General features: G+C 36.4%; 1 protein-coding gene across 5 annotated transcripts in view; it reads left to right on the forward strand.

The window, feature by feature from the left end:
• Nucleotides 1-15,229, forward strand: part of COL19A1 (collagen type XIX alpha 1 chain) — a 178,479-nt gene that overhangs the window by 78,272 nt on the left and 84,978 nt on the right. For all 5 annotated transcript variants that reach the window (XM_041477498.1, XM_041477497.1, XM_041477499.1 and 2 more), the window contains exons 12-14: nt 7,195-7,248; nt 14,354-14,407; nt 15,105-15,140. In XM_041477498.1, coding sequence (XP_041333432.1) covers nt 7,195-7,248; nt 14,354-14,407; nt 15,105-15,140 — 144 coding nt within the window. The remainder of the gene's footprint in view (nt 1-7,194; nt 7,249-14,353; nt 14,408-15,104; nt 15,141-15,229) is intronic.

A 15,229-nucleotide genomic window follows, 5' to 3' on the forward strand; every position in this document is an offset into this window, starting at 1 on the left:
TGATTTTATATTTGCAGATGAGATTAGCCAGAGACACTGTAGAAGGAGAGGAAGACTGGACCATGAGTGTTCCCTTTATGGCCTCTGCAGGGAAAGATGCATGTATGAGTTGTCTGACTGAATTCAGGAGTTTTTATAGTTTGGAAAGGCTTTTGCTCTTGGATAATGAGGAAAGGTATAGCACAATAAATTATGTGCAGTTCACCAATTTTTAAACTGAAATGGTATTCTGTGTGTAGAATTTATTGCAGAACTCAGCCAGATGGAGTGAGTAAAGAATGTAATTCTGAATAGCAATATCCATTACTATTCAGAATGATGTTTTTTTTAGGTTTTAAAATATATTCTGGGTCTTTCTGGGGAGTTAGACGGCTGTTTGCACCCACTAAAGTTTTTGCACAGAAGCACCAGCTAAGATTTGAAAATTAAGATCATCGTGAAAAAGCTTTGTGACTCTTCCTTATAATTATATTTTGCTTGACTGATGATACTTTCTGAAGAGAGTATTAATATATTCAAGTGAATGTTAAGAATACATATTATCTACTATGTTGAAACTCTGCTTTCAGATAGCTCATGCTTTAGGTTGTACTATTTTTCTTATTTCTATGAATAAAGCTTTAATATTGGGTTAAGATTTTTTTCTATCAATTAGGTCTGGGAAGAGATGATCAAATAATTACCATAAAGAGTGGAGTTTTGATTGTTGATTTTGTTAGTATTTTTCACCTTGGCATTGAAAGGTTTAGAGGAAAAGAAAAAAGAAATTGAAATGGTCATGACAGCATGAGCCATGACAGGGTAGCATACAAAGCAAAGTTTGCAAAATACAAAGTCTGAATTTCATGTGGCAGAAAGAAAAGCCAGTGTGAGCATCTTAAGCATGATTAGGACATTAATTATTTATGTTGGGACGTTTATTATTAAATAAACTAAATGTGTGATTGTGATTAGATTTGCATACATTGTAGCGAGCAAGAGTTAGCCAAAATCTCTTTTTTTTTTTTTTCTTATGCTGGCTAATATCAATTACCCACAAGGATGAAGTTGTGGCTTTACGTTTCTTCTACCTTAACAAATCTCTTAAGTGAAAAGGTGTTCTGTGTATTTATCTTTTCAGCTTACCACAATACAGCTGAATCCCTTTTAGTATTCATTTCATGAATGATCTTTAATGGCTCTGGTCAGCATTAAGGAATGCTAGGCAATCTCTTAGATTTCCACAGCATCAGGTTACACTGAAGATAATAACCAAGATGAGATTCAGTAAGGAACACATTAAGACATCATAGGAATCTTCACGTGTGTTTTCAATATGGCATTGCTGGTAGCCTTGCTGTGGCATTTTCTACATGTGGAATAATAGAATTGGACATTATTTAAGGCTTGGTTTTTAGTCATAGTTCTGTAGCCTATATTATAAGAGTTTTCAATAAGACACTGACTGAGAACACTTTAATTGCCTGTCAGGGTGCCATGGAATTAATAGACTATTGTAGAAATCAGTGTTTGTGGATGCTGCAATGGGACAGTTGAACTTTCACAAGGAATGTATGAGAAACAAATGTATGCCTAAGCTACTTGAAAGAATGTGCATACAGTCCTTCAATTCAAAGAGACTGTTAGCTCTTCAGAATATGTTTATCAGTGTACTCCTGGTTTTGCCTGTGTTATTTGGTTTAATTTTTATTTTGGTTTAATTTTTATTTTTGTGTCTTTGAACTCATTCAATCATTGTGCTTGGCAGTAATGGCATATGAACAGAGCAAACATCTCAGTCATATTGTTATTCTGTATATTGTTGGCATTTGTATTAATGTTTGTCTGTCTTTCAACACCTCCACGATAAAAGGAGACATGGTTAAATGAGGGAGTTTTGGCCCCTTAAGACAGGTACCTGCAAATACTGTAATGTTTACTCAGCAAGGACATCATCCTAAGAAAAGCTAAAACTATTTTGACATGTGACTTTAAGAAATTTTTTAAGAGAGAGAGAGATTAGCAGAATCCTGGAGCAGTGGGGAGGAAATGTTATCCTGAAATGGTGTCCAGGGTTATATTTGCCTTACCCACAGGAAGACACACATACAATGGAGCATCGTCAAGTCGCTTAGAGCATTCTCAAGCAAAATCTACAGTTAAGGCAAATTCATTCTAATCTTAGATTGTTACAGTACTTCTATGCCTTTTTAACACAAATTCCACCCTCCACACCCCATTTGGCTACAAATGAAATGAATTATTTTTATTATCAGTATGGAAACCTTGATGTTGCACTTACAATATTTTTCCCATATTTGAGATCCATCAGCATGTCTTATGTTTACTCTTTCCTCTTAACTATTTTTCACACTTTCTGTCATTCTAGCTTGGAGAAGAGGAGAAAAATATGATGCCCTGAACTAGCTGTTATTTTTTACTTTTCTCATCAGTGGCAAGTAATCCAGAATAGCTGGGCTTTTTTCAGTTTGCATTTGACAAATGGATAATGGAGTTTAGCCTTTTAAAAATGTCTTTGTGTTACAGATTTCTGTGTACTATGTGATCCATGACAATACACAGATACTTTTCTGCAGTAGTACTCCAGGGGTTATTCTTGTTTGTGCATTGGGTTTCTCCATTTGGAGAGCACAGCACTGAAACTTCTGCTGGACTTGGGGTTTGAGTTGGGGGTTTTTTGGGTTGTAGTTTTCTTTGGCTGCTGTTCTAATTGATCCAAATAATTTTGCATTTTAAGGTTTTCCTACAAAGAACAAAAATGGATGGCTGCCTTATTGCTGCTGACAGAATGAGGCGCATTCATGGTTGCAGCTATGGAGCCTTGGGCTGGCCTGGATTCAGATTGTTCTGTGCCTAAGGTTTTGCCTTTAATTGATGTGGTAATCTGCCTTTATATGGCCTGTCTGGTTAGAAGTGCTTGGAGCTTGCTTAGGAATGTGGCACATAACACCAATCAGTAATTAGCTATTGTGAATATTTTCAGTATTTTTCAGTCTATGTACAAAAGCAGGATGGAAAGATCTTTCTCCTGACATGTTATCCAGTATGTTCAGGCACAGCACTTTTTAGGACTTTTGTCACAAGACAGCAAAGGCACAGTTTGGAATCAGCAGACTTTTGGTTATTGTTTCTTGGTAAGTGTGTCTACTACTGAGATGTCTGATCTGTATAAAGCTTTGGGATCACTGATTTATTGCTTTGTCTGAGTATCCTAAATATATGAGCTTGGGAAGACACAGGCTTGAAGGTGACATCCTACCTGATCATCTCTGTTGATTTTTGTTTTCTATAGTAGAAGTGTATTTCTGCAATGTATTTTGCTGTCTCCTTCTGATCCTCCTTAGGAAATACTCCTATGTGCTACACGGTTACAGCCTGTTTGGAAATGAGCTTCATGTGTCACTCTTATGTTTCCTCACATAGTACCTCCCAGTCTGAACTGAGTCAAAATCACTAGTTTGCCTTGCTTTCCACTCCTTTTAGATGGTACAGTCTCTCAGCAGTCCTGAGGTCCCTAACCCTGTGTATTGCCAATTTCCTAAAGTATGATGTCCGATATTCTGGGGAAGATTTACAGGTGGGGCAGTAAGAATATTATTGGGGTGGAGCTCTTCATAACCCCAGCTCTTCTGACATCTATCAGAAAATCAGAAACAAAGGCTGGGTTTTTTTTAACTGAAGATGTAGATTTGTTTTCATTCATAACTTACTCAAGAAAAATCAACAAGCATTATTATGAGCTGAGATCAGTTTAAAAGGAGCTATGGAGAAGTGGTCACAAGAAAATGAAATTAATGTAGAACATTATGCTGAGACAGATCTGTAACATAAAAGGAAAAATATGTATTAAAAATGACAAGTCATAACAGTCTTAAAGATATGTAGGTAAAATAATGGAGTTTCAGAGGCTAAAAATTATAAGGTTTCCGCACTGACTTAGTGGTGTTATATAGCTTGTGTGCTTTGGAGAGAAATTCAGCAAGTGTTAATTAACAATGGCACTTTAAAATTCTTCCAAAAACTGATAACAGGGATTCATTATTTATATTATTAACAGGGAAGTGTTGCAGAAAAATGTTTCTCTTTTTAGTTCAATTTTTTAGGTCTTAATATATTGTATTTCCGAATATATTACTTTGCCATTCTAACGTGGAGGAAATAGTGTGCAATGAAAATGAGGCAATCTTAAAGTGGACAAGTGAGTTGGAGGCTGGTACTCTCATTTTGTAGAGGCTGTGGATGTACCCCTGGCCCTAATTAAAGAATGCTATCACTGAATTCAGTGCATCCACTATTACACACAGCAGACTGAATCCCTCCCAGCAGTTCTTCTGGAGCAACCCCATCAGCTTGTTCCATTGGGGTAATGGAATGCAGAATTCATCCAAAGAAAAACAAAAAATTCAGTGTTACATCAGGTTAGTTTTAGTTAACTAATAAAAAAGGCTTGATGCTTTCAGAGTTTTGTTATCCTGTTTTTGCAATTGCAGTCTTGAATTGCAATTACAGTCTTTAATTGTCTCATCTGAATGTAGTATAAGCAGGCAGGAGCACTTCATATAAAGTGACGTTAACGCATTTTTCTCTCTTTTTGTCAATAAGGTACATTGCCACAAACCCACAATGTTGATTATTAACAGCCTCCTCTACACTGCAGAGTAGCTTCAGTGACTCTGCAAATTGGCTAGATTTGAAGCTGTTCATTATGCAGTATAGTGTGCTTCATAAAGACAGAAATGAATATGACTTGGCTCGGATCTTGTGAGAATAAATTGTAAAAATTGGACCTCTGTTTGGTTTGAATTCTGGCTTCACAGAGAACACGGACATTCCATATGATAGGCTTGGCAAGTACAAATCGTGTACTCCATTAAAAAATGTGAATGTTCATGTAAAGTTGCATACCTGGCAGAAAGTCAGGGGCTCTGCAGAGGTCCAAGTCTCATTAATAGGGGGTGCTTTTTATCATTTTGTCAAAGAAACTGAGAAGTATCTTAAATCCAAATATTGTGTAAATCATAAAGAATGGGGGGTTTCTTTCTTCCCTGCACTCACCAGCCACACTTGTAAGTGTCTAGAGCTGCCTGGCGGCATTGTGAAGTCACCGTCTGCCTGCTGGAGAGGAAAAGGCACGTTCACCAACACATACTGCTCATCTCACAGCCAGGCAAACCATAACTGAGGCTGAGGGAACAGGCATCTTTTAGCTAGGCTCTCTGTTTAGCTTTTTATGGCAATGTAGTTGTTGCATAAAAAATTATGACAAGATACTTTTACCTTAGGTTTCCACCTATGCATCATGGCATTTGCAGGATGATACTACTTCTGAAGCAAATCTGTACAAATTTGCATCATCTTTCTTAAGTGTGAAAGCAGATGCACAAACCATAGAATAAAAAAAATGCTCCATAAATTTGTAAATCTTCTAGAAATATATTCAGATAAGGAAATATTATGTCAAATATATGAATGTACCTTTATAACTGTTGTAAGATTGCAGCACTGTAACTGATTCTAGTTGAAGTACCCTGAAAGCAGTATTAAATGTTCAGTATGTCAGAGTGATGAAAAGTAAAATGTCACTTTTGCAGTTCTAAAAATTTAAGTGAGCTATTTAAAAAGAACAGTACGCCTGGGATTTCAACTGGGGTTTTTTTTTAAAACTGTCAGTGAGAGAAAATTACTTCCTCAACCAGCGTCTTAATCCATAAAGAATCCAAAGAGGATTCTATAGTTTAAACATACTAAAATAATAAGTGTTAAATTCCTGTAACTGTTTGGTGTCATTTGAACTCTGCAGTAAATGCAGAAATTTATCTGGTGGAGGTTTTTATTGACCAGTAAGAAAGGGAATACTTGAGAGAAAACCTTAACTGTATGATTCAGGCTAACATGTAGCATTAAGTTTCTTATCAACAAGATGTATTAAAATGGAGAAAATGAACCAGCAAAGCCATTTTGGGAGCGGTATTATTAAATTCACAGTTTGCTGCTGCTAATTTGTTAGTAGGCTTCAGTTGTTCAACAAAGCTCATACACTCATTTTGCAAAACTGATTATTAGATGAAATGCCCTCTGTCATTGCCATGGGAGAAATAGCTCTGAATCAGAGCTGTGTCACAAATGCAGTTAGCTGAATGATCTCAGCTCAATGCCATTTACCTAACAGAATTATGAAGATGATGCTGATATAATGAATAGGTTCTGCTTGGACAAATGAAGTCCCCTGGAGATAATGGAAATTTGGTGAAGAGCTCTTTGTTTTGTTTGGTTTATATGAAGAGCTTGGACTCTAATTCAGTCCTTGCACTTCTATCTGAATTATGTTACTTTATGGTTACTTATTTTGATTTGACAAACTTCATTTGAGGGACAGAGATTCAATTATAGAGCTCTCCAAGCTTGCTGCTTCTGGAAGGTATTTTCTCTTAAATTGTGCTTCTTTAGCAGGTATGTTTTATTCACTTTGATGAAATAGGTCTTAACTAGAATAGCATGGTTGTTAGAGTCAATATGGGACGGAATTCTTTCACGTGTTCTACAAAGATTGTTGTGTTTTGTAGTCAGTGTTTCATGAGCAAACTCAGGAACCAGCTATAGTCAATTCTGAAGGAACCTTCCCACCATTTGTTTTTTTTTTTTTTTCATTAATAATGTTGTTTATAGTCATACTTGTAAGAAAATTTTCAGAACACATGTTTTTTCCATTTTTCATGTGCAAATAGTGAACCATATACCAGTATGGGTCAAAGAGAAATGATAATACTGTGGACATTGTAAATAAACACTTACTTTAAGCATCTCATAATAAAACTGAATCTCAAATGAAAAAAAAATGCAATATTAAGATTATGATTTTCACAAACTAAACTGTTCCCTGGTGTAAATTTCTGTTTCACCACCATATTCTTGAAACACAGCAAGAAACAAGAATGTTCTTCTGTGGTGAGTCTTTATGGATGTTTAATGACACTATAAAGTATAGAGAACTGTACCTATCAGAGCTCTTGACATTTTTCAGGGACATTTATTTGGAAAGAATTTCTGTTGGAATGTAAGGAATAGTTTTTCTTGTGCATCCAGAAATGTACATGTAGAACAGACCAGCATGGTAAAATATTTTTGCTGTTAAAAGCATTGTGAGTTAGTAGTTGCCATGAGTATATATAATAAAATAAATATTAATTCTTTTAGGGTGAAAAAGGAGATAAAGGAGAACCAGGACCAGAAGGCCTTCCTGGAACAGAGGTAAATGGAACAATAATGAAACAGTCAAGTTACAAACTTCTGGGTGGATGGTTAAGAAATGCGATTCAGACTCTATGTAAGAAGAGTGATGGATTTAGAAATTGGGTATGCCTGGAGATAAAGTTTGCTTTATACCCTCTTTCTGTCCTTCTCCCTGTTGAGCTTGATGGGGGTTACCCTGGCTTTAGGTTTTAATGCTGGATAATCTTAGTTCTCCAAGTGCAAAACATTGCTGGTGAAGGCAGAGAGCATCTCCCAGATGGGGAATGACTGATATTAGGACTAGAATCCAGGCACAGGACTTGGAAAAAATATTCAGTGATACTTTTTTAAGCACCTTTTCCAAAGGAATAAAAGGGTCAGCATTTAACACAGTCTAGCTGGGGCTACTGAAAATGCACTAACACAGGCTGTGAAATTATGACCCTTTTTGCATCTCCTGGCTTTCTATGCACACTGTAACCATAAAAATATTTTTCCTGTTTTAGGTAATTATAATTTAATGCTGGGTAAATCAGGCTATTTTTAAGTGGATGTCCTTCATGTGAGAACATGCACTATGTACTAAGCTGAAGCTACATTTAGGTATTTGTAGAGGTATTCTCTTGTAGCCTGTCTGTCTGCAAAGGTGAACCATATACTTCTCTCATACATACATATATGCTGACAGCATGGAAAAAACACATCTGTGTTTCTTTCCATAGCTCTGGCAATTCTGTGTTGGTCTTACATGATCTTCTTTACTACATGAGATCTTGTTCCATTAACCTTTTAGAAAGAGTAAGGTATACCAAGTATCTAATTAACTCTAGGACATATTTAACATAGTGGCACTATGAAAGTAAAAAATACTGAACGTTTATATTTTTAAATATTTACTGAACGATTGCAATGTGTCAGTAAATGGTAGATTGTTATTATGGGAACTGTCATTAAAACATTACAACTGAAGTAAAACTGCATATGGCAGTATAACTGTATTGTTTGAAACCACACATAATTCCCTTTTAGCAACACTTACATAAGATGCTTTGAACTCAGTTATCACTCTGCATGGACATATCAGTCCTTAAATTTACAGGATTGTGTATCATTGACTCTTTAGTTTCTATACACTGATAATTTGTTCTGCAAGCAGAAATGTAACATCTGATATTTCTGCAATAATCAAGTTAATCTGCTTACATTGGTGTAATCTACAGTGCTGTATAAAAACAGCCTGAAAACACTTAAAACCTAGTGGCATTGCCTTCTGGCAGGTGTGTCTCTGCCTGGGGGAGTGAGGGTTTCCATCCTCACAAGGACTTGAAAATGATGACTGAACATTTTTGCTTGAACAAATGGTAGAAACATATTTGAATGTATTTTAATCAAAATCAGAAAAGCAGGTGTCACAGAAAACTTTTGCTTGCTGTTGCTAACTTGTGTTTTCTTGGCTGTACAGAAAGTTCTTACTAGAAAGAAGTAGCATGACAGAGGGGAAGCCAGACGTGGTTTGGAGACTAGGCTGTAGTGATGATATACCTAGAAAGTTTTAATTTCCTCTTCTCTCACTCATGCTAACTGGCTCAGATAGTCTCATTGAGAACCAGGTTTCGAGGCGGGAACTGTGAATATATCTAAATGTTCTGCACATCTCCCAGTTTATCTCTCCAGTAATCTGAGCCAAGTTCTACAATGCCGTGTCCCAGCCTGGGACATTATTCAAAATCCATCTGACAACATGAATACTTGCTATAAATACTACTACTGTGGTTGCCATTGTTTTTGGTTTCCTAAGGAGTAGTTATAAATAACTTAATATATTACTAATGTAGTCCTCCTGTAGTACATGTCCATGTCTCTAAGCAGGTATTTGCTTTTATATGTTGAACAGCCAGTTTGAATAGTATCTCTTTCATCCCTTGAGACTCTTTTACCCACTAGACATTAAACTCAGGTGCCACATTGCTGCCACTAAAATCATGTAATTTTTAAAAGATGTTGTTTCCCTTCACCATTCTTGTGGATATTTTGTTTTACAGTTGGGTGTGTGACCTGTCTGCTTTTTTAACTGGGGAGTTATGAGTTGTCTGGTCTAGTTGACAAGGTGGTTATCAGTGAAAGGTTGGACTCGATGATCTTGGAAGTCTTTTCCAACCTTAATGATCTGTGATTCTGTAATAATGCTGTCCACTGTAATAAATGACGCTTCATAGAGAAACTATGGGAAAAAAATCATAAAAACACTCATAGCCTGTGTGGAATAAGGACAAATTTGCTATATAAATATCCATGAAGCTATCTGTGGAGTATGTTCTCTGTTACGTCCATATGTCTGCCTGTTGATCTGAGGTGAAAAGAAGATCTTTATCACTGAAACTTTTAGACTCTTTTTGAGTCATGTTGCTTTCTTGATCACTGGTGCAGGTAGGAATGAATGCCATGGGATACTGCCAATTACTATTTTCTGACATAAATTAAATCCTTCAGCAAAAGTAAGTCAAAACAGCAAGTTTTATCATATCTGTCAGCATGTGTCATGCATAGCTGGTAGAGGAATAGTGTCTTTCTTGTAAGTGGGAGAAAAAAAAGTTAAAGAAATCTGAAAATAAAATCTAGTGTATATATATTAAACCAAGTATTTAACTGGTTATTTCTCTTGCTGGGCGAGGTAATACCATAAGTGACTTTTCTAAAACTTTCCTACATAAAATTTAATTCTTTGCATACTTGATGTCAAAGGATGAACATCTTAAGTTCAGTAAGCAATACAAGAATCCCAGGTTTTCAATGGAAAGATGGAAAACATAAGACCTTTTTATTTTGATGCTTGTGGGAAAAGGTAATCAGAAGTGTGATCATGTTTAAAGGGATACTGCATCTTGTTGTAATAGCAATAGTTGTTTACCTTCACACCCTCAGGGCCTGTCTGTCTAATATCTTAATATTAGCATTGCAAGGAAATACCTGAACAGGAAGGGAATAATCCTATTGCTTGAAAAAGTGAAGTTCATGATGATTTTTGTTCATATCTAGAGTCTGAGAATTCTGTTAGGAAAAAAAGTGTTAGGAGATAGTAGATTTAATTTAGGGTCCTGTGAATTCTAGTAATATACCAGTTTGAAGTTTTGGAGCTCCATTAATGAGAAAAGAGCATTGTCAGTATTTAAAAGTACCTGAGACATAAACTGAAAAAAAGTATATTGTTGAAAACACTTTGCTATATTAGAAAAGTTATCCCAGCATATCCAGGTTCGCATTGTACAGCTGACTTTGAAGCTGTTCTTAACTTAGATTTTAAGGCTGCTCTGTGAAGGAAATGTAGTACTGCTCTTAGTGGTTAGAGTATTACCACGCTCTGTTACTCAGTAGAGATAACTGATCTGATCTGTAATAATGGGTTGCACATTGTTGGTTAAATTGTTGGGTTGTGTACTGTATTTCCAGTACACTAGATAATATGTATTGTTCTAGGAGAGTTCCACCTGGTGTGACATTGAACCAGGCCGTGGAATTGCAAACCGTGGAATTGCAAGTAACAAATTATGTTTTCCCCAAAAGGTATCTTTTAGAGTTGAAAATGTGTTCTTCTGAATATATGGTTGCAGTCTGACTGAATTTCCATTGCCACGTGTGTGCAGCACAGTTTATGCTGTACAAATAGGTGCAATTCCAGCAAGCAACATTTGGCTCCTGCAAGGAGCTGCTGGAGTCTTCTGGTTGGGGTCCAGGTGTCTTTGCAATTTTTCATTGAGAAGAGTACCTGCTGTCAGCTGGTGGTACATTTTACCTGTTTTATCAGTTTTTCATTCATTCCACCAGAAGTACCATTGTCATCCCCTCCAAACAAAAACACTGCCTCTAATTTAATCTTTCCCTCATCGACCCCAATTCACACCCTTACTGATATTTGTGATATACTTGTCCCAGTAATTTCTCTGTTGGTTGGAAATTGCATTACAGTTATCCAACTTATTTTATATATGTATATAGAATATTTATCTTTTTTTGCTATTTCCAGTATTGTTATCTTGTTAGCTTTGAATTGCCCTTGTGTATACATATTCTAATGCTTACTTTACATTTTGGTTTCCACAGAGGAGCCATAATGTAAATTTATCTTGACCTTTAAAAAGACCAAGCTGTAGTCCTTTTAGAGGAGAAAATGCTTCAGCTGAAGACTGTTCATGAACTCATAAATGTATGTTATATTGGTCCCAAAAATCTAGAATTAGACTGGGATAGAATTCAATACCCAATTAATTTACTCTCTGTTATAAAAGGAATTTTTAATCTGTTCCTGAATTTCTGGCAAATCTGGTAACAGACTCCTTAGATCAATAGAAATTTGTTTGTTTTTAAAGCTGACCTTGTTCTCCTAAAACATTGCAGAAAATGAGCTTTTCTAACTTAAGGCTTCGTCTAAAATCATCCAAATTGTGTCTGTTTAGATAACCACATTCATTTTACTGAAGCATCCTGTTCTGGTTTCTGCCAGAGACAGGATACCCTACTGTACTGTGCTAAAAGGGGCCACAAATTTGACTTGGCACAGGAATTCTTTCTTCTTACGGCATTTCAGAGACAGTGAGCCAGCAGCTAAACCTCTCAGCAGCTTCAAAAGGGTGACTGTAGGAAAGAACAGGCATGGTGCATCCCCACATGTGTTTTTTGCAAGCATTCACTCTGTCTGGAACTTACTGAATTTATTATATTTTTAAATGCATATATAATATGTAGGCAAACCAGAAATACTTATAATGGGTCTATAACATTGGGTCCTTTAAAATACTCCTTCAAACACTGTAAGATTTCCTGTAAAACATGTAGTTTCCCCTTGTCCTTTTTATTTGAGGTTAATTGTATTTATTTGAGGTCATCATCTCTGCAGTAGCTGTCAGACTGCACACCTCACTGAGGTGCTCTGGCAGAAACACTGCTAAAAGCTTTAAACACAGCAATTAGGAAAAAATAAGGTTCATAGTTTGAAAGTGCATGGCTCAGGCTCAGCATCTTTCATCTGCAGTTGCATTTTCTATTCAGCAGAGACACACAGATATATGTCACCATCTGTGAGTTGCAGATTTTTTTTTTAGCCGTATCTTTTATCTTCTGTAAACATACAGCCTAAGAGCTAATTCCTAAACTCAAAACTATTGCTCCACAGCTGATTTGCTAGTATTGATTTTGAATCAAATCCATACAGCTTGCACACCTGAAAAATCCCTAAAATGGCTTTAAGAATATGGATTAGTTGTGTTTTATGCATTCTTTCACAAGGAGGTTGAAAGTAAAATGTAGCAAATGGAGACAATATTAAAGCTATGTCATAAATATGCAGACTGTAAAAAGAAAGCAATTTTTTGGCTTAGTTTTTGAATCCATCTGCCTATTACATTTTTTAAGTTCAAACAGCAAAACTACTTCTGATTTAACTATTACATATTTGGCAAGCTTAATAAAGAACAAATCAAAGCTAAATCAGGGGTATTTACAACAACCACAAATTTAATCCAAAGTGGGTACTTAAATGCTCATATAGTTCTAAATGATGTTCCTTCCAGATGGTGAATTAATGTAATTTTAGCAGGAAGTGAAGTTGCACAAATACGCAGTATTTAGAACACTCATTGATTTCATGTTTCTCTACCCACCAAGGCACAGATGTTAGTTACCATTTTCGTGCCAGTTGTCTCTATCTTCCTAATAATTGCAAACTGAGGAAGAGAGTTTGCAAGGATAAAAAGGGATCTGGGAAGAAGTTTAGTTTGTAAACCCTAATTCAGATGTAAATTAATTTTTTCTACCCTTGACCTATTTAACCTCCAGAAATAATAAAGATAGTGGTCTACTTGTGGAGCATCTTATTATGATTGGGTCTTGTATTGCCTCCATTGTTGCCATTTCATTTTTAAGTAAAATTTTTTAACTTGTAGAGGTGTCTCTGACTTTCAATATACACAGCCTCTCATGCCACTAAAGCAGTGGTTAGAGGGAAGGCACAAGACAAATCTCTTGGCTTAAATAAAAGTGAATTCCTGGTAGGTTGGTCCAGCATGATAATTAAGTTCATTCATTGCTGTAGAATGGCTTGAATTTGCTAGGCATATTTTGAAACCCTTCATTTTTCCATTTGTTTTGCAGCAGGGAGAACACAACAAAGATTGTGTGCCGGGTACTAAAGATATTTTGTGGGAATTTTTTTGGTGCTTCTGGTGAGAACTTCTTAGTGGAAGAGTTGTATAAAAGATATTGTAGAGGATAGATTCAGACTAGGTGTAAGTAGGAAACAGTTTACAATGAAAATGGTGAACACTGGAAAAGGTTTCTCACAGAGGCTCTGGATGTCCCATCCCTGGAAACTTTAATGAGTAGCTTGGACAGGGCTCTGAGCAACCTGATCCAGTTGGCAATGTTTGCTGCAGGGGAGGTTGAACCAGATGATCTCGAGGAGTCCCTTCCAACCCAAACCACTCTGATCCTGCAAGTGTGAAATGGCTGTGCATGCAAAGTGTAAGGCTAGGCTGTACTAATTGCTTGTCCTGTTGAAGGCAGAGTAAAGAAGGAGGTCTGAAGGAAATGGATTATTTCTCTAATTGCCCTTGTGAACACTGGTGAAAATGGGAGTGTGGGAAGATGTGCAGCAGCTCTGAGTTGCGCCTTCCTGGAGCTCATCAGTTCAGCACTGCTACTTGAAACATAAAATCTGCCATTCTCTGTCCACCTCTGCCTCTTTCCCAATTTTAGCAGAGCTCAAGTGAATGTACTAGCACTCTCTCTGATATTCTATTTTATCTTTTTTGGCCATGCAAGACTGCAAAAGAACTTTGCATTTCTTCTCACTACTTAGCATAATGGGGCACAATAAAGTAGATTGGCTTTGTTTAATTATGTGTTGTTTAATTTTGTTCATGTTTAATTATGTGTTGAAGACACATGTGGTCTTTGATAGATATGTGTCTGTTCACAAAATAATGAAAATAAAGCATTTCAAGATAGCACTAATAACATGATAGAATTTTAAGGCCTATTTGTTTAGTGTATACTACTTCACAGTGCTACAGAATTTTGTCCTGTAATTTTTCACCGATGGCAACAAATATGCATTTCTCTTTTTGCCCAGGGACTAAAAGGTGACCCTGGCAGTCCTGGTGTGGCTGGTCCAAAAGGAGAAAAGGTACCTTTTTAAAGCTGTTAAGTTGTATGTATATGCGAGTGTGCATGATATTCTTCAGTTCTGAACACATTGCCACAACTATGTGTGGCAAACACCCACTGCTGCCATTTGTGCAACTTAAGGGTTAAAGAATATGAGTACAGGCTAACTGTAAATGCAAAAGACAAGTACCCTTTATCACAATGAAATTTAAAAGGAGTTCTGAGCAAGAGCCTAAATTTGGTGTTCTGAATTGCTCTCTGGGTGAACTAATTTGCTCCCATGAACTAAACCTGAAGATCTCAGATGTGATTTGTACCTCAGTGACCTAATTCTGTGAATATTCACACAGTCAGATTTCTTTACATATGTGAGCTGTCACACTGGCTTCAGCAGCCACCTTTGCATGTAAGCTGCAGCTTGTAACTTGACATATGGAAATGTGTTTTGAAGGATTGCTTTTTTTAAGCTGTGATTCATTTATGCAGAGGCCTGGCAACTTTTTTCCCCTTTAATCTGCAGTGAACTGAGTATATCTCTGCCACTACTGGAGAAGAATATCACTTTACTTGCATATTTTCATAATCAACATGTTTGATGATGTTTGATCATGAGTGTAAATCACTTCTGCAGTGCTGCATATTCTCTAAAAGGTCTAGAGGTTAAATGTGTATAACTAAAGAGATTGTTGATTTAGTTCCTCTCCTGTTTTAATTAGGGAGATGCAGGACCTCCAGGACCAGCTGCCTTGAGTGTGAGTACAAGAAAAACAGCCAAAAGAAAATCCCTAAGAAATGCTGCATGTTTTTCACTAATTTGCAGTGTGAATACTCCCACTAATAA

Source organism: Pyrgilauda ruficollis, unplaced genomic scaffold (genome assembly GCF_017590135.1).
Source record: "Pyrgilauda ruficollis isolate IOZ18807 unplaced genomic scaffold, ASM1759013v1 scaffold40, whole genome shotgun sequence".
Lineage (NCBI taxonomy): Eukaryota > Metazoa > Chordata > Aves > Passeriformes > Passeridae > Pyrgilauda > Pyrgilauda ruficollis.